The following is a 27,394-nucleotide window of genomic DNA, read 5'->3' as shown; positions in this document are numbered from 1 at the left end:
TCCCGAATGTAATTAGGTAGGAGGGACAGAACGACGGTGAGGCCTGATGGTAAAGGGCTCTCGCCAAGCTTTCAGAATTTCATGCCTTTCTGCCTGGGGTGGGGGCTGCTGTGGTCTGGGTCGGGGGTCAGGGTTGCATGAAAAGCCAGTGGTGAATGTGCCCCTGAAGTGGCAGTTCAGGGGTGCTGTACAGTCAGTGTTTCGGCACTTGATTTATGGCACCATAGTCACTTCACCACAACACACGTTTTTCGCACCTGCCTCTAGGGCCGAGCCCTTTGGCTAGGATCAGGGGAAATTTTTATTCCTGGCCGGAGGGCCAGCCATTGTATTACACAATGGTCACTTTTCACTCTCCCACCTTCCTTCTCCCCACTTTCTTTTTATTCATCCCCATGTTTGCCACTTTTTTGTATTTTTTTGTTTGTGTGTACACATTTGTCACTGTGTGATGAGTAGGGTGTGGGTCCTCGGGCCTACTCTGAAAGTCTTGGGAGGGGGTGCATAATAGGCCTTTTGGCTTGGTTCGCCCTCTCTCATGGGGTCTCCCTTGGGTGGATCTGTTTCGGCAGACCTTCCAGAGAACGGGGGTACGTCTGGTTTCGGCTAGATGGACCCAAGTGAAGTACCTCAGTCCCTGTCTGGAGCCTAACGCCTCGGGGGATCAGGGTAAGGTCCTTCCCTAGTGGAGGATCAGTGTAAACACCCGTTGCACGTTTTTGTGTTTCACTCTTTATGTGTGTGCACTTTTTTTTTGGCATCGGGTGGAAGTTTTTGGGTGTGTTTTGCACGCCACTGGCTTTTTAAAAAAAAAACAAAAAAAAAACATGTGTAGTTTATGGCTATCCTTGGTGTTTACAAATGTCTGACACCTCTTGCCCTTTATAATAGTGATGCCTGAGTGACCAGTGAGAGGAGAGTGAGGAAATATTTCTGAGTAATAACATTACCTAAACCTAGGCAAAAGTCACCTTGGCTGAGCCCAAGGTCTACTTTAATGATAAAAAGGTCCTACTTTATTTTGGTAATTGTGACCTATCGGCATACATTCCTGCAGACTTGTAAAGTTACTGAAAGTTCCACTGTAATCTACTGAAAGTTAACCCCTAACCTAATCTCAAAAAGTTAACTTAATCTTTACATTCACCCCATCTTTTGCCTAACCTTATTCATAAAAGTATTCCTATGGCTAATCATCCTGTTCCTATCCCTTGGTGTTACTAGTATGCTTGTTATACTCAGTGTGGAACCTAAGGGGTTAATCAAATGGCACTGTCCAGACAGAGTCAGGGGATATATATATATATATATATATATATATATATATATATATATATATATATATATTTATATTTATATTATAAATTTTTTGCTGATGAGAAAAGGTATTTAGCAGTTTAGTAACACTTTAACTGTAAGCGTACTGTGTCTTTTGAAAGTAATGGAGCCTAATGTTAACAATCCTATGCCAGGAAAATACCTGTGCCCAAACGGCAGCACTTAAAACTCATGATTCCAACTTTCTCTAATGCTTTACAAGTCTTAAAACTGAAACTGTATGCATGTTTATGAAACCTGTCTCAATTGCAAAATTTAAAAAAAAACATGGAAACGGACTGCACTGTAGTCATTATGCCTGCTTTTCGCATGTCTGTGTTAATGAGGAAGAAGAAGGGATTTGCGGGTTTATGCTTTATCCTCTGTGACAGACCTGTGCGGTGGCTTTGTGGTGCAGACTTTCAAGTCCTTTTCCCGTCAGCTGACTAGGCAGCAGCTGCAAGGAAATAAAATATTCTGTCCCTGTGACAGATTGACTTTCATATTGATTTTCACACCATGTAGGGCAATTTTGGGTAGAAGCTCTAACAGTAATTCCAAATTGTGTGATCACACAACAGTTTTGTGAACAAAAACTTTTTTCATTATTTTGTTGCACTGGGATACATGTCTGATCATTACCTTATCAAAACCACCTGAATATGTATCTCATAAGTGTGCTTGTCCGAGTGCATAACAAACACACCAGCCTGATCTTGGGGGAATAATATTGATCAGGAAAACCCATTTGAGCCAATGGATTTCATCATTGACATTGATTAGCTGGGTATGTCTGTTAATCTTCAGATGCCCACACACATCACTATTGTCTTCTAAACTTAACAAAATTGCTAGAAGCATTGACTGGCTAGCACCTTGTAAATTATTATGCAGTAAGTGGCCAAAGTATTTGAACACCCCTTCAAATTACTGAATGTGTGCTTTCAGTGCAGGGTACTGTTAATACCACAACTTATAAAGGCACTTCTGAAGTATGGGTATGGTATGTTAGGCTAATTTCACACTGGGGCGGGGGTGCGTTACCGGTAAAGCACCGCTAGTTTTTGGGGCACTTTACCGTCATTTTAGCAGCACTTTTCGGCCGCTAACGGAACACTTTTAACCCCCACTAGCGGCCGAAGAAAGGGTTAAAAGCACCTGTGTTGCGGCGCTTCGACAGCGCTGCCCATTAATTTCAATGGGCAGGGCATTTTGGAAACCGTGTATATACACAGCTCTCCAAACAGCCCCAAAGATGCTGCTTCCAGGACCTTTTTTTTTTTTCCCCTCCCATGAGCGCACTGCCCCAGTGTGAAAGCACTCAGGCTTTCACACTGGGGAGGCATGAGAGGCGCTTTTAAGGCACTCGTTTTAGCGATAAAATGCCCAAAAAGTGCATCAGTGTGAAAGGTGTCTAAATGTATGTTGTCACTATGTCCCTGTGAGGGACAAAAACTTGGCTGTGACTGTTGTGACATTCCATGAATAATTGTGGAAGAGTATCATTGGAGTGCTGGTGATTTTCTGCTCTTGTTTTTTTGATTGATTTTTGCACAGTACCATTCCTTGCAGCTATACCTGTTTAACACTGCAAGGGGTGCAGCTCAAATCTATGCTGTTAACATCACTACCTGTGTCAAAAATGTTCATGTGGCTAACTGGGCACAAAAACACTCTAAAATCTTAACATAGGCATAGGTGCAACATTATCAATGCCCATATTTTTGCAGTGGGATATCAGCCAGCTCATGTAGTTATGATGGTATCAAATCCTAATCGCTAAACTAATTTTAATGAAAAATGGTGTTTTAAAATGGTGTTTCAGCCTAGTATGATAGCTCAGTAAACTAGTTAGTCATGTTTTCTCTAGTTTGTGCCATGCTAGGTTACAGATTTTGTTTTTCTCCACAGGAAAGGTTGCCATTAAAAAAGATGACTTGTTCAGATACAACGGTAAAGAGCCCTGGTTTCCACTTCAGCCAATTGATTCCAACTCAGAAGTCCAGGTAATCCTCCTCTTCCTCCACTATGGGAGAGTATGGTTAGATGTAGTGTGTACTCTGACCTGCTATCCATAAAGTTCCCCCCTTCTGGCAATTTTGGAATACAAACCTGTAGATAAATAGTTGTCCTATAGTAGTAATGTTTTTGACTTTGCAGCAGCCAGTTGTTTCTGAATGAACATCGAGCCAAACGGAATAGAATTAAATCTGCAAGGGGCCGTGTCTTTGCGGCACCTGATTCTCTACTGCATTTTGGTCATTTAAATTGGAACCTACAAATTTCCTTAACTTTTAATGCAACCTACAATTTTTTAAAACTTGACACTGGAATATGATTTGAAGTAACTGTAGTTACATTGTTAAGTTAGGTTTACTAAAGCTGTAAGGATTTTTTAATGTAAATATTTGAGTTTAGAAAAATTAAAGGAATATTATTTTAAAGATAGATGATAATAATAAGGCTTTTACGTTACATCCTTCCAAGTCAAAAGTAGTCAAGCAAAGATTCAAGTAATCAGCAATTTCAGTGGAAAGAGAATTAGAAGAGCAATTACTTTAGGTAAAGATAGCAGTAACAACTGTTGTACAAGAGCACAATTAACCTGGTGACTATATGAATGTATTCATCTCGAGACCTGCCAGAGCCTCTAAATAAGATTTAGTCATAAAGTTAGTGTGTACAGTAAGACAGTTGCCTTTTGATACCGTTCTTATATCCAAAAACCCAAATTAAGTTTACATAAACCAACAGTAAAGCTGAGTTTAGGAATAGGGGAATCTGAAAAAGAGATAAAGGGGATCGGAAGTGAAGGAAGGGGGAAACTTAAGCAAACGACAAGAAGAAATGGGGGAAAAGAGGGACAACTGCTGCAAGGTAACCTAAGTGGAGGCCTCAAACTGGATCCATGGATTCCAAACTCATTCATGAAAAGAAGCGTATTATTTAGTTGAGCTTCCATATGACGCGTGCTGGAACGCAAAATGCATAGAAGCTAGGTCTGACACACACTCTGCGTCACTTCTGCTGGGGGGTTGCCTAATGCATAGCATACACTGCTGGTCAAATAGCGCTGTCTGAATGGACTTCCACCGCACTAGGTGTTTCCAATATATTGATGTACTCCCCTGCTGGAAATATTGTAAGTGACATTTTTTAACCATAAACAAACGATACTACACTATATCTGCCTTCCCTGGCTCTTTTTGGTGGAGCTTGATTTTCAGATGTGGGAGATTGGAGCAGAGGATAGATAACAAAGATTTGATCTGGCTGCTCTCTGGCTCATTTGACCAAGTTCACCATGTGAACGATCGATTGGAAAAAGATCGTTGAATGGTTCCAGGATTCGAGTTTGTACTTCATGTCTTACGGTCACTTGCCGGCCAGGGCCATCTGGTGAGCGCAATTTGTTGTCACTTTGGGTGAAAAGTCACGAATATTATTTGGAACACAGATTTTATTTCTCACATGGTGTTGGAGTGGAATCATCTAGAAAGATTTTTGGAGCGGTTTTGAACTTTTCATAATATATTTGTTTGAGCAATCATAAATATAATATTTTTACTGAGACATTTGTGCACATGTACAGTATAAAGTGAAGCCATTCACTAATACATGTTTTATACACGGTTTTGAATGTACCTACTATTTGTATAAATCACTTTTTGCACTCTAATGATTGCTTTGGGAGCACTCTTTACCACGGCATTCATAAGATTGTCTTCTATAGGTGCATGGAGTTCAAGAGTAGATGGTCTTTGTACCTGTCTCCAATGAAAGGCTGTCAAGCATCATGCGGCTGTTAACACATGCAAGGCCAAATGTTTACCATTCTTGGGCATATTTGATGGTAAAAGACTGAGCAGGAATATTGTCGGGTTGAGCTTAATGTGTATTTGTTAGTGCGTAAAATGTCTTTTACGAAAAGGAGTGCATCTCTGAGCATGATCAGTAGATAGGAACTCTGCTTCATAAGCGTTGCCAACATCTCCAGGATTGGTCAGGGATATTGGGATTGAAGGAATGTAAGAGGAATATGGTACCAACCATAGAGAATCTTGAATTGATTCTCCTTATAGATTGTACAAAATAGAAGCTTTATATGCATTTCCCAAATTTTGCTCCACTCTTTTTAGAAGTGGATTGTGGAATCTCAACTTAAAATCTATTCCAATGTCCTATAAACATGTCTGGTAAATGTGTCGGGACTAGGGGATATTAAAATTTTGTGTATGTCAGAAACCAAACCTCTGTAGGTTGTGGCCATAATCCAAAGGAGGTAAGAGAGCGAAAAGTTGGGTTAGAAGAAATGGATTGAGCCAGCCGCAAATTGTTTGTTTTAAAGCAGTTGTAAACTTTTATTATTTTAGTAAAAAGAAAAAAATATTTTAAAATGTTATACTGCTTTTGCAAGGATTTTGCACTGAACAGCCCTGAACCACCTATACTGGGTACCCCTGCCAGCGTTCTTTGCACCTCCTCTTCTCTGTGTGCGACCATAAGAAGTCGTTTCCTATAGAGGAACATGTGCAGGTTCCCTCCCAAACCGGGCTGTGTGTGTCTACACAATGTGGCTGGACCCCGCCCCCCAATCCCTCCTTACTGGATTTGATTGACATCAGCAGGAGCCGATGGCTCCCGCTGCTATCAATTTGCCCTGTGAGATCAGGAAGAAAAATCAGCGCTGCTGCAAACTGGCACAGCACTGGATTGGTACAGACCTCAGGTTAGTATTAGGGATGTGGTGGTTGAGGGAGAACTACTGAAAGGTGTGTGTTTTTTTTTTTTTTTTTAAGTTAATGCTTAGAAGCACTTTAGTTTGGAGGTAACTTAAAACGGGCTTCCATCTGGTAAACAGGATTACACCATTTGTAGTATTTTCAAAGTCTACTGTAAGTACGGATTTAATATCCGCTTGCTGACCGTATACTGTATATATACGCTGGCGACCTGCTCCTGCTGTAATTGGACACAGCGGGAGCCAATCAGTGGGTCCAACGGATGCAATGACTGCCAGGACCAAACCAATCATTTCACAGAGCAGCAGTCTGCCTATGTAAACAAGGCAGATTGCTGTTCTGTGAGAAGGGGGGGTAGTGATCTTGTGTTTCTGCTAAGCAAGAACACAGATTTCTGCTTCCCCACGCAGTTGGCAAGCACTCCCTAGGAACACATTTAACCCTTTGATCGCCCCCTGATGTTAACGCCTTCCCTGCCAGTGTTATTAGCACAGTGACCGTGCATATTTGTAGCACTGATCACTGTATTCGTGTCACTGGTCCCCAAAAAGTGTCATAGTGTCCGATTTTGTCCGCCGCAATGTCACAGCCCTGCTATAAGTTGCTGATCTCCGCCATTACTAGTTAAAAAAAAAATAAAAATTCCATAAATCTATCCCATAGTTTGTAGGCGCTATAACTTTTGTGCAAACCAATCAATATACGCTTATTGGGAATTTTTTTTTTACCAAAAACATGTACCAGAGTACAAATTGCCCTAAAATTATGAAGAAATTAATTTTTTTTTTTAAATAATTGGGTATGTTTTATAGCAGAAAGTAAAAATTATTTATTTATTTTAATTCTTTTTTTGTTTTATAGTGCAAAAAAAAAAAAAAACGCAGAGGTGATCAAATACCACCAAAAGAAAGCTCTGTTTGTGGGAAAAAGACATAAATTTTATTTGGGTACAGCATCGCAATCGTCAAAGTAACGCAGTGCCTCATCGCAAAAAATGGCCTGGTCATGAAGGGGGGTAAATCTTCTGGAGGGCAAGTGGATATACATACTGAGTGCTCCATTTATGGTTAGAGTGGTTCTAAAGGCTGAAGGTCTTTTACCTTCATGCATTCTATGCATGAAGGTATAAAACCTTCAGTGCTCAGCTCCCCCTAATACTAACCTGATCTCGATCCAGCGATGTGCATGAAAGCAGTGGCTCTCCTGGGTCTTTCGCTCCTCATTGGCTGAGATGCAGGAGCCATAGGCTCCTGCTGTCAATTACAGCCAGTGAGAGTGGAGGGCGATGCTGAGCCACGCTCTCTGTGTATTATGGATGCAGAGAGCAGGGCTCGGGAGTGAGCATGTATGAGTGCCTCCATAGCAAGCCCAGAGTGCCAGCGGGGGACCAGAGAAGAGGAGAATCGGGACTGTGCAAAACCATTGCACAGAGCGGTTAAGTATAACCTGTATGTTTTAAAAATTGCCTTTACAAACCCTTTAATAGCCGTATGTTCTGCATCACAACAAAACTGACATTCACTTCCTCGCCAACATGTTCAGACCTATCTCTGGTCCTATTCAGTCTGCTAAAATACCTTGTACATAGGTAGAGATTATTGCCCACTATTTTCACTGCTGTTGTATGACAGTCTCTGTACGTGTAGAATTTAGATCAGTCAAATTCTGGCCACTAGTATTGGTGATTGCGTAAGCTGGCCAAAATGTTTAGGTCTTTTGACATTGAAATGATTTTGGACTTTATTCCCTGAATATCATTCATGATTCATCATTCAAATAAGTTTTTTTTTTTTTCCTGTGTGATAGGGTACGGGAGAGGTATCCCGCCTGTGTATAAATTTGCTAGACAATTTTTAGGCAAATTCCACTTACTCTGAATGTTCATTACTTCACTATGGACATATTAATAGGTTAAAAGCTTTTTCAAAAAGATTTTTGGGATTTCTACCAGTGCGGTTTTATCCCCCTCCTTCCTTCTTCTTTTTCTTTTTTTATCCTTCATCTCCATTGAGGACACCTGTTCTGATGTGTTTTTGATGTATTTTGCTGAGTTCCATACAGAAAAAAAAGCATTTTTGATGCAGAGTAAAAATACACTGGACGGCATCTGGTGTGAACCAGCCCCTATGCTTTGTGAATTCATTGTTCAAGATTGCAAAAGATCATTTTTTATTACTTGGAAAAAGCCCTGTGTTTAACGCTAAAAAAAAAAAAAAGAGTACTCCCTGCTTGATTTTCCCAATATCACATGTGGTATGAACTAAAGGCCACCTCTTCTTCCTTTTTTTTTTTTTTCTCCAAGCATGCACATTTTCACCTTCACGTTTTAGGCCCTTGGTGTATATAAAAATATTCATGATCTAAGCAAGTCAATTTATTCATCGCAAACCTTTTTTGGTACCGGGGAAAGAAAAAAAAAAAAAAAAAATCTCCCCTATGTGGATGCTGCATCAGTCCAATGCGGCATCTATCCCCCGTTGCTTCGAAGTCTGAGAACAGAGCAATCAAAGACCGCCGATTCCTCAGGTCTCAGCCTTTAGTGAACAGAGAGCCAGACACTGTCAGTCACCAGCTCTCTGCTCTTCCCCTCCAGTGCTCACTGCAGGGCAGGACATCTTGCTGCGAGGCTGAGCCAGCTGCCGGTCCAGGTATCTGGGTGGATCCTGACCATATGGTCGGGATCTTTTCAGAGCCTGGACAAGCTCGGCCACAAAAATGGGTTACAGGAGTGCAGGACGAACTGTGCTCTTGTGACCTACAAGAAAGGTACAGCCCTGCTGTAATAGAAATACTACAGACCTTTCTTTAAAACAATATCCAGAGAGACCATTAATGACCCTTTTTTTTTTTTGTTTTTATTTATTTACTTTTTTTTATTTTGGGCACGGGTATGCCGTCCCTTCAGAGAGCATGCAGTGGGAATATCTCCTAAACCGTGGACTTTTAAGCCATTTTGCGGGTGGCAGCGGGGCGCTTTTTAACCCCCAAGAAGGGGCTAAAAGTGCCCACAATGCGCTGCTTGCCGTTCATTCCAATGGGCAGGGGCGGTGTGGGAGTGGTGTATACACCGCTCCCAAACCGCCCCAAAGATGCTGCTTGCAAGACTTTTTTCCCATCCTGCAAGCGCACTGCCCCAGTGTAAAGGAACTCGGGCTTTCACACTGTGGTGGCTTGAGAGGCAGTATTCAGGCGCTATACTCTTTTTAGCGCTAAAACATCTGAAAACTGCCTCAGTGTGAAAAGAGTAAATAAACAAACGGCACCCACCCCAATCTATAACGGCCTTGCAGCAAGGAGCACTTGGAAGGGCGCCGTATGTCAAACAACAAAGAAAAATTCCCAGCTCATTTACCAGCAGACTAAGGACATGGATTACTGGAATCATGTCCTGTGGTCTGATGAGACCAAGATAAACTTATTTGGCTCAGATGGTGTCAAGCGTGTGTGGCGGAAACCAGGTGAGGAGTACAAAGACAAGTGTGTCTTGCCTACAGTCAAGCATGGTGGTGGGGGTGTCATGGTCTGAGGCTGCCTGAGTGCTGCCAGCACTGGGGAGCTACAGTTCATTGAGGGAACCATGAATGCCAACATGTACTGTGACATACTGAAGCAGAGATGATGGGCCGCAGGGCAGTATTCCAACATAACGACTCCAAACACACCCCCAAGATGACTACTGCCTTGCTAAAGAAGCTGAGGGTAAAGGTGATGCACTGGCCAAGCATGTCTCCAAACCAGCTCCATGATGTCGTCATGGAGGAGTGGAAGAGGACTCCAGTGGCAACCTGTGAAGCTCTGGTGGTTAACTTCATGCCCAAGAGGGTTAAGGCAGTGCTGGAAAATGGAAATGTCCAAATTTAGCCCAATTGGCCATTTTCCCTGAGCTGCAGCACTGTGACCAAGACCCTACAGTGGTTTAACAGGACAGGATCCACTCAAAACAGGCCTCGCCATGGTCGACCAAAGAAGTTGAGTACACATGCTCAGCGTCATATCCAGAGGTTGTCTTTAGGAAATAAACGTATGAGTGTTGCCAGCATTGCAGTTGAAGGGGTGGTGTGTCAGCCTGTCAGTGCTCAGACCATATGCCGCACACTGCATCAAATTGGTCTACATGGCTGTTGTCCCAGAAAGAAGCCCCTTCTAAAGATAATGCACAAGAAAGCCTGCAACCAGTTTGCTGAAGACAAGCAGACTAAGGACATGGATTACTGGAACCATGTCCTGTGGTCTGATGAGACCAAGATAAACTTATTTGGTTCAGATGGTGTCAAGCATGTGTGGTGCCAACCAGGTGAGGAGCACAAAGACAAGTGTATCTTGCCTACAGTCAAGCATGGTGGTGGGAGTGTCATGGTCTGGGGCTGCATGAGTGCTGCTGGCACTGGGGAGCCACAGTTCATTGAGGGAACCATAATTGCCAACATGTACTGTGACATACTGAAGCAGAGCATGATCCCCTCCCTTTGGAGACTGGGCTGCAGGGCTGTATTCCAACATAACGACCCCAAACACCTCCAAGATGACCACTGTCCTGCTTAAGAAGCTGAGGGTAAAGGTGATGGACTGGCCAAGCATGCCATTGGACCTAAACCCTATTGAGCATCTGTGGGGCATCCTAAAAGGGAAGGTGGAGGAGCGCAAGGTCTCTAACATCCACTGGCTCTGTAATGTTGTCATGGAGGAGTGGAAGAGGACTCCAGTGGTAACCTGTGAACTCCACGCCCAATAGGGTTAAGGCAGTGCTGGAAAATAATCGTGGACACACAAAATATTGACACTTTGGGCCCAATTTAGACATTTTCACTTAGGGGTGTACTCACTTTTGTTGCCAGCGGTTTAGACATTAATGGCTGTGTGTTGAGTTATTTTAAGGGGACAGGAAATGTACACTGTTTATACAAGGTGCACACACACACTACTTTACATTGTAGCAAAGTGTCGTTTCTTCAGTGTTGTCACATGAAAAGATAGAATAAAATATTTACAAAAATGTGAGGGGTTTACTCTTGTGAGATACTGTATATAGATATGTATATCTATATACAGTTGTGCTCATAAGTTTACATACCCTGGCAGAATTTGATTTCTTGGCCATTTTTAAGAGAATATGAATAACACAAACGTTTCCTTCACTCATGGTTAGTGTTTGGCTGAAGCCATGTATTATCAATCAACTGTGTTTACACTTTTTTTTTTTTATTTCTTTTAAATCATAATGGCAACAGAAACTACCCAAATGACCCTGATCAAAAGCTTACATACCCCAGTTCTTAATACCATGTATTGCCCCCTTTAACATCAATGACAGGTATTTGTGGATGAGGCTCTTTATCGTCTCAGATGGTAAAGCTGCCCATTCCTCTTGGCAAAAAGCCTCCAGTTCCTGTAAATTCTTAGGCTGTCTTGCATGAACTGCACGTTGGAGATCTCCCCAGAGTGGCTCAATGATATTGAGGTCAGGAGACTAAGATGGCCACTCCAGAACCTTCAGGCTATTCTGCTGTAGCCAATGACAGGTTGACTTGGCCTTGTGTTTTGGATCATTGTCATGTTGGAATGTCCAAGTACGTCCCATGTGCAGCTTCCTGGCTGATGAATGCAAATGTTCCATCAGTATTTTTTGATCACATACTGCATTCATCTTGCCAACATTTTTGACCAAATTTCCTGTGCCTTTGTAGCTCACACATCCCCAAAACATAAGCAATCCACCTCCGTAACTTTTATCATAGGCCTTATTGACTCCTCTCCAAATGTAGCGTTTATGGTTGTGGCCGCAAAGCTCAATTTTGGTCTCATCACTCCAAATAACTTTGCGCCAGAAGGTTTGAGGCTTGTCTCTGTGCTGTTTGGCATATTGTAAGCGGGATACTTTGTGGAATTTGCGTAGTACTGGCTTTCTTCTGGCAACTAGACCATGCAGCCCATCTTTTAAGTGCCTCCTTATTGTGCATCTTGAAACAGCCACACCACATGTTTTCAGAGTCCTGTTTTTTACCTGAAGTTATTTGTGGGTATTTCTTTGCATCTTGAACAATTTTCCTGGCAGTTATGGCTGAAATTGTAGTTGGTCTACCTGACCGTGGTTTGGTTTCAACAGAACCCCTCATTTTCTACTTCTTGATTAGAGTTTGAACACTGCTGATTGGCATTCTCAATTCCTTTGATATCTTTTTATATCCCTTTCCTGTTTTATACAGTTCAACTACCTTTTCCCGCAGATCCTTTTGACAATTCTTTTGATTTTCCCCATGACTCAGAATCCAGAAACTTCAGTGCAGCACTGGATGAAAGATGCAAGGGTCTGTCAGGAGTTCAGAAACGCATTGTTTATATATATATATATATATATATATATATATATATATATATATATATATATATATATATATAACACTACAAGAAAACAGATCACAGATGAGGATAGTTACCTTTTTAATAGCCATTCAAACCCCTTGGTGTCAACTTGTGTGCATGTTATCAGGCCAAAATCACTAGGGTATGTAAACTTTTGATCAGGGTAGTTTGTTGCCATTATGATTTACAAAGAGTAAACACAGTTGATTGATAATAAATGGCTTCAGCCAAACACTAACCATGAGTGAAAGAAGTTTTTGTGTTCTCATTCATATTCTCTGAAAAATGGCCAAGAAATCATAAATTCTGCCAGGGAATGTAAACTTATGAGCACAACTTTATCTATATATAGTGTGCAGATGACATTGAATTAGGGGAGCTGAGGACTATAATGGGGGGGGGGGCTGAGGACATTATTCCTCAGCTCCCCCACTTTGATGTTATCAGCTCCCCCACATTACAGTCCTCAGATCCCCCCCCCACTTTAATGTCCTGAGCCCCCCACATTAGTCCTCAGCATCCCCAACTTTAATGTCCTCTGCCCCCCCCTCACCCCACATTACAGTCCTCAGCTCCCCCGATTTTAATGTGGGGTGGGCTGAGGATATTAAAATTGGGGGTTTGATGTCAAGTGTGAGAACATTCCTGTGGAGGGGGGTGATGTAAAGGGGGACCTGAGGACACCCATCCAGATCTTGATGTGAATGGGGAGGGGACTGTTATGTGCAGTGGGTACTGAGGATGCTGATGTAAGAATGAGTTCAGATCTGTATAAGTGCATTAGGTGCACATGTTGTGGGTAGGTCAGCCCATTTTAATTGGCTGCACTACCCGCAAGAAACATGGAGAAAGAAGTCATTGACTTTTTTTTTTTTTTTTTTTTTTTTTTTTTTTCCAAAATCAAGCTGCATGGTGCAGCAACATGTGTTTTGGCACACACGAAAATTTGCGCCACGGGTACCGACATGATATTCGGACCTCTGCTGGAAGAAAATTTTACTGACTGGACCTCAGTGAATTTTAATTCAATACCCCTGATCTATATGATCTATGCATGTTTGAAGGAGTAATAGTACTGGATGCAGTATTTAAAGTGGTGTTATGATAACACATGAATAGATATAAGCTATACCTAATAACTTAAAGCAGCAGTGCTGTGAGTAGTGTGTTTTCATTTGCAGATATGTGTAAGCTGCAGGGCCACTTCATGGCACCCCAGTGTACTGCAATCCTAAGTCTCTAAATTTTGAGATCCTCCAAAGATGGAGCACATATATAATGGTTAGATTAAGGGCAAGTATGCCCACCCCTCCTTAAAGGTATAGGAACGTCCTGGACACTCAGCAGAAGCAGCAAAGGTATCCAGTGCATCCCCTCACCAATTCACCAACAGAACAAACAAATAGTAACTACCCCAACCAATAACTGGCCTTTGCAGCAAGGAGCACATGGAAGGGCGATGTACATTATATTGTCAAAAGTATTGTGACACCTGCCTTTACACGCACATGAACTTTAATGAACTCTCAGTCTTAGTCAAAAGGGTTCAATATTAAGTTGGCCCACCCTTTGCAGCTATAACAGCTTCAACTCTTCTAGGAAAGCTGTCCACAAGGTTTAGGGGTGTGTACTTGGCAATTTTTGATAGTTTTTCCAATGCATTTGTAAGGTCAGGCACCGATGTTGGACAAAGCCTGGCTCGCACCAATGTTGGACAAGACAGCCTGGCTCACAGTCTCCGCTCTAATTCATCCCAAAGGTGTTCTATTGGGTTGAGAAAAGGACTCTGTGCAGGCCAGTCAAGTTCCTCCACCCCGAACTCGCTCATCTATATCTTTATGGACCTTGCTTTGTGCACTGGTGCGTGGTCATGTTGGAACAGGAAGGGGCCATCTCCAAACTGTTTCCACAAAGTTGGGAGCATTAAATCATCCAAAATGTCTTGGTATGCTGACGCCTTAAGAGTTCCCTTCCCTGGAACGAAGGGCCAAGCCCATCCCCTGGAAAACAACTCCACACCATAATCCCCTCTCCACCAAATGATTTGGAGGGGTGGCCAAATACTTTTGCCAATATAGTGTGGGTTAGCGAGTTTGGGGTGGAGGAACTTGACTGTCCTGCACAGAGTCCTGACCTCAATCCGATAGAACACCTTTGGTTTGAATTAGAGCAGAGACTGCGAGCCAGGCTTTCTTGTCCAACATCTGTGCCTGACCTTACAAATGCAGTTTTGGAAGAATGGTCAAACCTTCCTTAGTACTCCTAAACCTTGTGGGCAGCCTTCCTAGAAGAGTTGAAGCTGTTATAGCTGCAAAGGTTGGGCCAACTCAATATTAAACCCTATGGACTAAGACTGAGATGCCACTAAAGTTCACGTGCGTGTAAAGGCATCCCAGTACTTTTGACAATATAGTGTATGTGAAAAAATTAACAAAGGGAAATTAAATTCAAAGTCACTAGTTCACATTGTGCATAGAAGCAATTTCCTTTATAACCTGGAAATGTGTATCTAATAATGACAGGTATTAATAGTTTTCATCTGGGTTTGCCTGTGTAATGTAATGCAGTTTTCAGCCACTCCCAGGATCTAATTATTTGGTACTCAGGACTGGTTAGTGCTGAAAATCCAGCAGCTATCCATAAATTTTCTTTTCCAGAGAAAAAGGATGGACTGTTTGCGTTTTTTAAAGTTTCCTTGTAAAGCTGCAGCAGAAATGCCTTTCTGGAGATACTACACAGACAACTCCACCTTGAACTAGCACAGTTAACAAATATCTTTCAGCATAAGGTTGTGAAAGAAACTACTTGCACAGGGACCTCATCCACTTTTGCAAATTGTTAAGCTCCAATCTTTCTTGTGTCCTCCCTTCAGGGACTTGTTAGGCTTGACCATATGCTCATATGGTCAAACCTAACAAGTGAAGCAAAAGCTGGGTGATTCTCTGCCTAAAGCTAGAGGCAGAAGTGCCATAGATGATCCCACGCGGTAGATATCTAGCTCTGAGGCTGTAGGGACAGGAAGTGTATTGCTATATTTTAGGAGTATTTTAAGACAAAGAGGTGGATTTACTATAGTTGGAGAGTGCAAAATCTGGTGCAGTTGTGCATGGTGGTCAATCAGCTTCTAACTTCAGCTTGTTCAATTAGGCTTTGACAATAAAACCTGCAATCTGATTGGCTTCTATGCAGAGCTGCACCAGATTTGGCACTCTCCAGTTTTAGTGAATCAACTCCAAAATGTACATTTTTTTTTCCAGGTATTGCTTAGGCACAATCAACATTTCCAGGTCTTTCATGTAAGATAGCTGATCTTTACTTTTCAAGTTCAGTTCCACTTTAAAATGCACAGCCACCTTAATAAACACATGTGTACATTTTATTGTAGACCTTTTTAATATATTTTTTACTGTATATAGTGAGAATTGTGAATAAATCTGGAATAGACCTAAGATTTAATCTGCTTCTATTTGGCATTCTCTGCTTCCTCCTTTCTCCCCTTATCAATTTTCTAATTAGATGTAATGTTTAAATAAAACCTTTCTGTTTGTGACATACCTTGGTGGCATAATCATTGAGTCCCTGTGCTTACAATGCAGACAGATTGCAATTGCATTGCAGACAGAGATAATTGGTTGGAAGGGTCAGCAGGATGCTGTACATAACTTGCTGAAAACATCACAAGAGCCTTTAGTCCTCATGCAAACAGCTGGCTCTTGGGAGATGTTGTGCAAAAAAAATTCCTTGATCTGTGAAGGTAAGTCTGTAGAAGTGGGCATTCCTAGGCAGGTTGCATTTGCATGCAGACTCCCCTAGATAATCTTCAGATATAATGCTGAGCCCCCATGATTGAAAGAACTAAAAGGGGCCGACCAGGGACAGTCAGGCAGGTGAGGAAAGAACTAGAAGATGCTGGACACCCTGGTTGCTCTGACTTGCTGCAGCTTCTATTGCATACTGTGAGAAGGTCAGAGTGCAAATCAGAATTTTAGTACAGGGGAGAACCCTGAACATCTTTACAAGGGAGAACCCTGAACATCTGTAAAAGACTGAAGGTAGGTCCGGAGTTGAGTGCCTGGACAGCACTGCAAGCACTTCTATACCCATCCACAGACCTAACATTTAGAGCAATGGTTGTCAACTTATGAGGTATAGGGTCCTCAACTGTGGCCCCCATACACCAACAAATGAATGCACATAATGTTCACAATGTAATGCGAGAGAGGACAGGTAGACTGCATTTGTACTAGAAGAAATGATGTTCAGACTGTGAACATATACAGTTTTGGGGACATGTTAGAGGACCGTGATATTATTCCTTTTAAATATCCATGCTGCCACTCTAGCTCTAGATTGCTGGGCTTAATCTAGCCTTTTCTCAGGTGTGAAGTTTTTAACACCCGGATGGTAGTGAGTCCCAAATTTTCAGTTGGCTGTGATGGAAAATGTGTACTGTAGGAATACAGCAGTTTACTAATGGGGGACTTAGCAGCCAGATGCATAAAATTGCTAAATGTTGTGGCATTGCTGCGACTAAAGTGTTGGATGTGTTGTACATCAATACTTCTACATTGGAACTTTTACACAGCTTTTGTACATCAGCCCTGGCTTGCTGTAATGTACTTTATTATACACTTGTGTGACAGCGAGTTGTTTTGTAATATTACCCATAAGAACATGCTTCACAATTTTATTTATTTTTTTAAATAGGGAAAAGTCCACCTGGAGCTGAAACTAAATGAACTGATTACAGACAATGGATCTGTGCAGCAGCTTATGGTACAGTAAGTATATCTAGGCCTATGTAGTGAGTGGCATATTGCAAGTCTGTGTTGTGTTTCGTGGTCAGTGCAACAAGCTCTGTAAAGCCACCAGGACACTTCCTTTTTTCCGTAACTTGCAAAGAGAGGAAGCGTAGGCGGCTGCATAGAGTGTTTGAATAAATACAAATGACTGTTAACCTCTTCCCATCTGCCAAGCATAAAAAGGCCATAAATTCACTGGGTGGAAACTTATTTATTGTTTGTTGTTCACTGTATGCAAAGAGCCCCCCTTACTATTTTGTAATATATGCCAGCTCTAATTTATTTATATCTTTTCCTTTAAAAAAAAAAAAAAAAATTAATACGGCTTGGTCATGCCATGTTTGTTGAGCTGTGTTTTTCTGTACACCACCGCACATGTATAGTGTGAAGAGGGCATATAGAAGACGATTGTTTACAACACATACATGCTTGGTGTTGTGAAAAAAACACATCTCAATGGAAGTAGTGTGAACAAGGGAACCAGAGGCTGCCTTTCATAATGCAGAATTATGCATCCCAAACGGTTACTGATACGGTTGGTCCATGCCTGTTTATCCAGAGTATTTACCAAAGGAACCTCCGAATATAGATATTTCTAATAGACTGCATTAGGGAAATTCATAAAGAGTGTCTACAACACTATGCAAATATTAGTGCGGGTAGGAGATTCATAAACCTGTTGGAAACGGGTACATGAATTTTGGGGAGGCCTTAGTGTCTGTAGGCCACTGTTGCTGGCACGCAGATTGTAGTAGGCTGAGTTTTGTAGCTAAATGGGCAAGCCTGATAAAGATTCAAAGACTCTTTGCCCGTCAGGTCCCCTCTTCTTTTTATTGGCAGTGGGCGGATTCACTACCAATGGCTATAGAATCTGCCTGCTGTCAATTACAAGGAGGGAATTGGTCCCTCAGCTTCCCCATTAGGCTCTGCCCAGTGACAGCGTCACTGGTTTCTAGGAGCCTGTTGGCTGTGAAGCAAACATCCTTGACAACCAGTGACAGGTGGGGAAGAGATAGCAGTGATAACGTACCGCTCTGCTGCCCAGTTTAGTTGGTCTGAATTATTAAAAGTTTTGTGTATGAACTGGAGGTAGTTCTTTTTGAATTTGGTGAAGCAATAGAATCTTTAAAGAGGAGTTCCCATTTTAAAAACAAAATTTAAAAGTCAGCAGCTACAAATACTGCAACTGCTGACTTTTAATAATCGGACACTTACCTGTCCCACGGTCCAGCGATGCGGGGTATAGAAGGTCCGCCCGTCTCCCCCTCCGTTCGGCGGCACCGGCATTGCAACTGCTTCACAGCCGGGAACCCACTGCGCATGCGCGAGCGGCGCCATGCGCCGTGATTGGCCGCTCAGTCATCTGGGACCTGTAATGTGTCCCAGATGATTGACAAGAGGGAGGGGGCAGAGCTGAGCCCTTCCTGCACCAAGGGGAAGTGATGTTACCAGCCCAGGCACTGAAGAAGGCAGACTGAGGGACCCCCTACCAACAGCCATTTAGAGGTGAGTAAAAAAAAATTTTTTTCCAAATGTTTATTTTTTCTTTTTCTTTTTTTTAGGAACATTCATGCGCTTTTTTTTTTTTTTTTTTTTTTTTTTCGGTGGAACACCACTTTAAGAACTAACTGAATCTGCTACATGTTTTGGTAAAGCTAGGGAAACTGGAAGAATGGAGTTTTGAATCTGGTACAGACCATACCTCAGAAAAGTGGCAGCAGTGCTATATTGAATCCCTGCTTCCCCCCCAATATGTTTCTTTTGAGTAAGATTAATTATTTTAGAAAAGTAAAACTTGTTATCCTGAGTTTAATTTAAACACTCACCTTGTAAAACAATCCAGTCATTTTAAAATAGATATGAAAGGCAAAAATTTGTGTATGGATGTAAAAAAAATTATGACCACATCCCCCCCCCCCCCCTGTTATAATTGATCACATTCCCTCTGTTTTCAGCTGCATAAAAGCTAGGGGAAGAGAAACAGCAGTACACTGATCTTCCCAGTGAATGGCTGTGTGTGTGGGTGGGATCAACACAGTTTTTACCTCAATCCTGCTATTATACACATTAGTGATTACTAGTGGTTGATAGAACAAATGTATCCCATGCATAAGATAAAGGTGTGTGTGATTAGTTTCTAGTACAGGCTGCTTGTGTAGCTTAAAGTACAAAGCCATCTGTTCCATATGTATAGCAATTTATCATAATCTTAGTCACTAGTGACTTTAATAGTATGATTGAGATACTAAAAAATATCCTAAGTAGCTCTAGCCATTAAAGCGGAGTTCCGCCAAAAAAAAAAAAAAATTAAGTCAGCAGCTAGAAATACTCATCTCCCCCTTCTCTCTGCAGCGCTGGCATTGTCACTGTGGGCACCTGGCTGTGGCATCACTGTGGGCGTCCGACTGTGGCTTCACAGCCGGGCATGCACTGCGCATGCGTGAGCCACGCTGTGACTGGCCGGGCAATCATCTGGGACCTGTGCCGTGTCCCAGATGATTGCCAAGAGGGAGGGTGGTCGTGGGAGCTGCAACTCTCCTAAAAGAGGGTTTCTGCTCCCCCCCACCCCCCCCAAAAAAAATGACATGCCAAATGTGGCATATCAGGGGGTCACCTTCCCTTAAAGCGGAAGTTCAATTTTTGGGTGGAACTCCGCTTTAATTCCGCCATCACAAAATTGTTTGCTGTAACTGAGATATGACAACATTTATAAAGTAGGGTTTGGAGAGTATTGAAACTACAGAAGAAAAACAATTTTTATCTTTATCATGCAGTACAGGACACCATAGACCCTGGGTTACAGGCTTGTACTTCCAGGTGATTGGACATTGGCAAGTTTCCAAGTACACACCCACTGGGCATCTCCTCTAGAACTCTTCCCCACGCTGCAAGTTCTCAGTTTTTTTTTTTTGCTAGTGTCCTAAGGTGTGGGACCTCTTCTCCTTCACAAAGAAATCACTCTTGGCTTAAGAAGTTTATTATTTTTCTTTATTTTATCTTTTACATCTTGGATCAACTCACTGTCTTCTAATGCCACAGATAGAAACAGTGCATCTAGTTTAGAGCAACCTCGGTAACGCCTTAATAGCCATACCCAGACCCTACGCCATGGGGACAGCCTGTATTATTGCTGTCATCCGCAAAAGCCTTGGCATTGTTTAGATCAATTCTCTTAAACATCTCATTGTACCTATTATTAAAGATGTTCTTCTTTCAAAGACTAAGATTCTCTTAAAATGGTATTAATACCAAAAGCAAACCTTTTATTATATTGCAGCTTTCCAATGCTTAGGTGTGGTGGCTCCATTTGTTTTCATTTTAGGTTTTCTGTCTTTTTTTTATTTTCACCTGTTGATCTAGCCATTAAGTCTAACAGAACAAGGTGTCCTACAGATGTAGCAATTAAAGGATTGAGACAACCCCTTAGACACAGACTGGTACCTACAATAATCTGCTTATACTTTGTCCCAAAAGGAAATGGCTTAAAAAGTTTCAGCTGGAGTTTGGCTTCAATTTGTTATGCCATGTACACACAGTTGGACTTTTTGACAGCAAAGGTCCGACAAAGAATCCGCCGGACAATCCGATCATGTGTGTGCTTCATCGGACCTTTGCTGTCGAAAAATCAGACGGACTTTAGATTTGAAACATGTTTCAAATCTTCCCGCCGGAACTCCGCCGGCGCCAGTTCCTATCGGGAAACCCGTTCGTCTGTATGTTGGTCCGACGGACCTAATACGACGCAAGGGTAGCTACAGCACCTGCCCACGAGAATGCGCGCTGGTTCTCGGCTACAGGGTACTGTACATCTCACGCTCGCTGCAATAGGAAAAACACATTTTTCTATTGCAGCGAGCGTGAGAAAGAGGCAACAGTGTCCCTTAGGTCTGGTATGGATTTTAAGGGAAACCCCCTATGCCGAAAAAAAAAACGCGTGGGGGTCCCCCCAAAATCCATACCAGACCCTTATCCGAGCACACAGGCCGGTCAGGAAAGGGGGTGGGGACGAGCGAGCGCCCCTCCTTGGGGGGGTGGGTGCATTTGGGGAAAGGGGGCGCCCTGCGGCCCCCCCCCACCACATAGCACCTTGTCCCTATGTTGATGAGGACAAGGGCCTTTTCCCGACAACCCTGGCCGTTGGTTGTCAGGGTCTGCAGGCGGTGGGCTTATCGGAATCCGGGAGCCCCTTTTAATAAGGGGGCCCCCAGATCCCGGCTCCCCACCCTATGTGAATGAGTATGGGGTCTACCTATTCACCTGGGGAATAAATAAATAAATAAATTTAAAATAAAATTTAATAAAAAAAAAAAAAAATTAAAAAAAACACACTAGACAGGTTTTTAAAGTAATTTATTTGGCAGCTCCAGGGGTTTTCTTCTGATTTCGGGGGTCTCTTCCGACTTCTCCGCTCTCTCCGGCCTCTTCTCCCGGTGTCTGGTTCTTCTCTGCGCTCTCCGGCCTCTTCTCTGCGCTCTCCGGCTCTTCTGCCGGGCTCCTCCGCTATCTTCTGCTCTATTGCTGCTCTCTTGCTAGCGTTGGCCCGGTCTTCTCCGTCGTCTAACTCCTCTTCTCTTCTTCCGATGTTGACATGATTCTCTCTTCCGCTGTAATGCCATGTGCACGGTGCGCAACGACGTATATAGGCATGGGGCGTGGTCACCGGGACTCCGCCCCTTATGACGTCACAGTCCCGGGGCATACATCACCAGATGAAATATAAAATGATGCAGCCACCACATCTTAAGGATTGGTAAGCTGCAAAATATTACATTTTTGGGTTTAATACCGCTTTAAGGACTTATGCAGGCCCAGCCCTGCAACTAGCCCTCACTGCAATTTCAGTTTGTCAATGTGCAACAAACTGGCTTAGGACAATGAATAACCAATATGACCTATATTCCAGGATCATGTTAAAACAGCAGTTGTCTTTGTGTGGATACCTTGAATGTGTTATGAAACAAATTTTCTGAATGGTTCCAATTTTCATTAACATGCGCATAATCTTGTGGCAAAATGCTTTGATAGCAGAAAACCGCCTATAAAAAGATGTGTATGTCTTTTCAAGGGAAACGTCTGATTAGGCACATGGCCTATGCAATAAAGAGGAGAAAAGGTTTTACTTCCACAGTGGAAGATTCCAACCCCCCCCCCCCCCCTTTCTCAGGACCCTCCACCTCTGCAAAAGGCTGAGCACCTAATCGATCTACCCGGGTTTCAACTTCCAAACCTAAGTTCAGCCTTTCCTTTCAGCGTAAGACTAGCTCCACAAAGCCCAGCAAGTCTTCCCCGAAGCCCCCCCCCCCCGGAAGGGTTGTCTATTGCAGTTTTCTTTTTTCTGGGTCACAGATGTCCCAAACCTGTGTTCAAATCTGCCCAAGTACAGTCCTTTTTGCACAGTGCTGTGAACCATCTCTTGTCCTGGGAAGTAGTTGTGTTAGTAACTTCACAAGACAGGTTCAAAGGGCTTTTACTCAAACTTGTTCACGGTACCAAAGTCCAAGGTGGTCATTTATCCTATTCTGGGCTTTCTCAGCAAATACCTTCATGTTCCAAAATTTTGCATTGAATCTGCCAGACTAGTTATTGCCTCTTTGAGACAAGGGGAAATACCTAGCAACCGTAGACATCCAAGATGCCTGTCTGCTTAATCTAAATTTATCCTACTCATCAGATTTCTGTGTTTTGCAGTGGAAGACAGTCACTTCCGGTTTGTTGCTCTATTTTTTGGCCTAACCTCTGCTCCAAGGGTATTCAGAGGTCTTAGCACTTATTGTTGCCCTTCTCAGAACTCAGGTCATAAAGGTTATCTAGATGGCTTTATCCTGAAGGACTCCTCTCCTTACCAGCTATCCGCAAACATCCACAGAACAATCCATGCATTCAATTGGGTGATCAGTTTACAAAAATCTGCTCTCCAGCATCTTTGGAATACTTGGGTCTGATCCTGGACACATCTTAAGCAAAGTTTTTCCTTTCACAAAAGAAAATCCTTTGAGCGAGCCCACTCTCGAAAATTAAGGTCAGAGAGACATTCCACAAATATTCTCCATGAGAGTTCCTGGCCTCATGGAAGTCTCGTTGAAGGTTTTACCATTTGCTTAGTTCCATTTGGAATCTTCTTTCTCTGTCACTGAAAGTGATGACAGATGCCAGTTGAGAAAACTGCAAAAATAGCACTGGGCTTATAAGGTTACAGTTGTGCTCAAAAGTTTACATACCCTGGCAGAATTTATGATTTCAGAGAATATGAATGACACGAAAACTTTTCTTTCACTCATGGTTAGTGTTTGGCTGAAGCCATTTATTATCAATCAACTGTGTTTACTCTTTTTAAATCATAATGGCAACAGAAACTACCCAAATAACCCTTAATACCGTGTATTGTCCCCTTTTAACATCAAAGACAACTTGAAGTCTTTTGTGGTATTTGTGGATGAGGCTCTTTATCTTCTCAGATGGTAAAGCTGCCCATTCCTTTTGGCAAAAAGCCTCCAGTTCCTGTAAATTCTTGGGCTGTCTTGCATGAACTGCACGTTTGAGATCTCCCCAGAGTGGTTCAATGATATTGAGGTCAGGAGACTGAGATGGCCACTCCAGAACCTTCACTTTATTCTGCTGTAGCCAATGACAGGTTGACTTGGCCTTGTGTTTTGGATCATTGTCATGTTGGAATGTCCAAGTACGCTCCATGCACAGCTTCCTGGCTGATGAATGCAAATGTTCCTCCAGTATTTTTTGATAACATACTGCATTTATCTTGCCATCAATTTTGAGCAAATTTCCTGTGCCTTTTTGTAGCTCACACATTCCCTAAACATCAGCGATCCACCTTCATGTTTCACAGTAGGAATGGTGTACTTTTCATCATAGGCCTTGTTGACTGCTCTCCAACTGTAGCGTGTTTGGTTGTGGCCAAAAAGCTAAATTCTGGTCTCATCACTCCAAATGACTGTGCCAGAAGGTTTGAGGCTTGTCTCTGTGCTGTTTGGTGTATTGTAAGCGGGATACTTTGCGGCATTTGCATAGTAATGGCTTTCTTCTGGCGACTCAACCGTGCAGCCCATCTTTCTTCAAGTGCCTCCTTATTGTGCATCCTAAAACAGCCACACCACATGTTTTCAGAGTCCTGTATTTCACCTGAAGTTATTTGTGGGTTTTTCTTTGCATCCAGAACAATTTTCCTGGGAGTTGTGGCTGAAATTTTAGTTGGTCTACCTGACTGTAGTTTGGTTTCAACAGAACCCCTGATTTTCAACTTCTTGATTAGAGTTTGAAAACTGCTGATTGGCATTCTCAATTCCTTGGATATCTTTTTATATCCCTTTCCTGTTTTTATACAGTTCAACTACCTTTTCCTGCAGATCCTTTTGACAATTCTTTTGCTTTCCCCATGACTCAGAATCCAGAAACGTCAATGCAGCACTGGATGAAAGCTGCAAGGGTCTGTCAGGGGTCCAGAAACCCATTGACCTTTTACACTTACACACACACACACACACACACTAATTACAAGCAAACAGATCACAGGTGAGGATGGTTACCTTTTAATAGCCATTCAAACCCCTATGTGTTAACTTGTGTGCATGTTATCAGGCCAAAATCACCAGGGTATGTAAACTTTTTTTGATCAGGGTGATTTGGGTAGTTTCTGTTGCCTTTATGATTTAAAGAGTAAACACAGTTGATTGTAATAAATGGCTTTAGCCTAACATTAACCATAAGTGAAAAGGAAAAGTTTTTGTGTTATCATTCATATTCTCTGAAAAATGGCCAAGAAATCATAAATTCTGCCAGGGCATGTAAACTTATGAGCACTATGGTATGTTATTGGTATTGCCATTTTTATAGTATTAATGTTGATGTAAATCTGATTCCCTGGCAGGCGACTTCTACACCCCAGAGGATCGCCACAATCTCCTTTGCTTATAGTGTAATATAACAGAAATTAAAATTGAAGTGCCACACCACTACTAAGAGGTCCAGATACAACTTTATTCCAATGACAGCCAGGGAAACAATCTAAAGCATAGCCAATGCATTTTTGGCATACAAAAAGGACCCCTTCATCAGGGCTAGAAAAAACACAATGACATTGCCATATCAATACAATATGATTACAATATCCCCTCCTCACAGTTGAAGCTGTAGTAAATTTTGTTACAAGAATCCCTCAGCAAGCATAATACCACTATGCATTTCTACACACAAGTGTATACTCTGGAGCATCATCAATCTTTGTTCCAGCTAAAGCCAGCGCCATCTTTGCCACTACCTCCCAATTACTTCTGCATCTGCACTTTCGCTCTTTTATAGTACAGTGCATCCGGAAAGTATTCACATCGATTCACTTTTTCCACATTTTGGTATGTTACAGCCTTATTCCAAAATGAATTAAATTCTTTATTTTCCTCCAAAATCCTACAAACAATACCCCATAATGATAACGTGAAAGAGGTTTGTTTGAAATCTTTGCAAATGTATTAAAAATAAGCAACATAACAAAACTTGGAAAAAGTGAAGTTCTGTGAATACTTTCTGGATGCACTGTATGTCACTGTCAGAATGTGCAATACAAGTTAACCAAACCTCAATTTCATATAAATTTATCATGGTGACTTGGCCCCACATAATGAATGGTCAACAGTCTCGCGGGACTTCAATGCAATGCTGTGAAGTAATGCAAACAGAGGCACGGCACGTAGATGCATGGATTGAGGGTATACTCAGTAAAATGCGCAGGTGCCAGAGACGTCCTTGAAAGAAGCAGTGGGAAATATTTCCTAAACTGCACAAGTTAAAATACACATAAAACCAACAGCTCATGTCCTTTTTATACTGCTTTAAATAGTACAAAGTCACCCAGGTGAGTTTTACTACCACTTTAAACTAAATACCCAATAGTATTGCATGTATAAATGTTAATGTCAGATAATATTGAATAGATCAATTATACAAGAACCTCAGACAAATGTATCTGATTAATAAAACATACTTTTTTCAGTTAATTTAAATGGGTTAAACCATAATAATAAAAATTATACACCCTGATTTAAACATTGCCCTAACAAGTATAAACATGAGTAAAATCTATCCAAAAGTTACTCTGTAGTATAACCCAAGCCATACACTATACATTCTGATTGTACACTCCCTCCCCCTCCTTGCTAACATTATGCATTAAGAGAATAAACCCAAACACCCCAATGGTACATCCAGAAGAGACTGTACAGATTGTGCTGTGTACATGCAGCCTAGAAGGTGGTCAAAAATTGCATAACCGCAAACTATCAGTAAATCAGTACAGCTGGGGGTATTTTTTTTTTTTTTTTTTGCGGCAGTTAAAGTGATACTAAAGTCTTGTTATTTTTAAAGTAAAAAAAAAAAGTTATACTTCTCTGTTCTGTGTAGTGGTTTTGCACAGAGCAGCCTGGATCCTCCTCTTCTTGGGTCCCTCGCTGGCACTCCTGGCCCCTCCCTCATGTCAAATGCCCCCACAGCAAGCCGCTTGCTATGGGGGCACCCGAGCTGAGCCACAGCTCCTTTGACCACCTTCTAGGCTGCATGTACACAGCACAATCTGGTAGTTGTCAACCTTGGTACCACCTACCACTGTGTTGGCCAATTGGAACGTGTTTCTGATGCAAGGCCACGTCTCCACCAGCTCTGATGACGAAAGTGAGGCCTTGCCTCTGAAAAACACGTTCTGATTGGACAACACAGTGGTAGGCGGTACCAAGGTTGACGGCTACAGAACACCTCCACGCTGAGAGACCTTGCCGGTGTCTTTCCTAGTCTATATGGCTGCAACTCCCGCTGACACACATCGCTCGTGGCTGACATCCAAGGATTCCTTGGCGGATTCTATTGCTTCACCTGACATGCCTTCACCCATTGAGCACTGTGAGTGCATTTTAATTTGTTTTAAATTTTGCTACTTACCATTAAAATGATGCTGCACTAGGAGTGGCTTGGCGCTTCTTTCCTTTTTTCCCTGCCTTTTTGTTTACGGGTCCCCAGCGCGCGACTGAAGCAGCCTCACCATCATTAGCAGCTCAACACCAGAGACTATGTGAACTGGTTTACCCCTTAGACTTTTACTAGAATTGACTTTCATTTATCTCTTGGATTGACTTTTTTACAAATAATTAACACTATTTATGGGCTTTATATACT

At 42.2% G+C, this 27,394-nt stretch overlaps 1 protein-coding gene across 1 annotated transcript in view; it reads left to right on the top strand.

Moving 5' to 3' along the window:
* The window catches only part of RASA2 (RAS p21 protein activator 2), a 214,701-nt gene that overhangs the window by 71,015 nt on the left and 116,292 nt on the right, over positions 1-27,394 (top strand). The window contains exons 4-5 of the mRNA XM_073625641.1: positions 3,229-3,323; positions 17,127-17,200. Coding sequence (XP_073481742.1) covers positions 3,229-3,323; positions 17,127-17,200 — 169 coding nt within the window. The remainder of the gene's footprint in view (positions 1-3,228; positions 3,324-17,126; positions 17,201-27,394) is intronic.

The sequence above is a fragment of the Aquarana catesbeiana genome, linkage group LG04, assembly GCF_042186555.1.
Source record: "Aquarana catesbeiana isolate 2022-GZ linkage group LG04, ASM4218655v1, whole genome shotgun sequence".
Lineage (NCBI taxonomy): Eukaryota > Metazoa > Chordata > Amphibia > Anura > Ranidae > Aquarana > Aquarana catesbeiana.
This window is presented reverse-complemented; position numbering and strand designations above follow the sequence as displayed.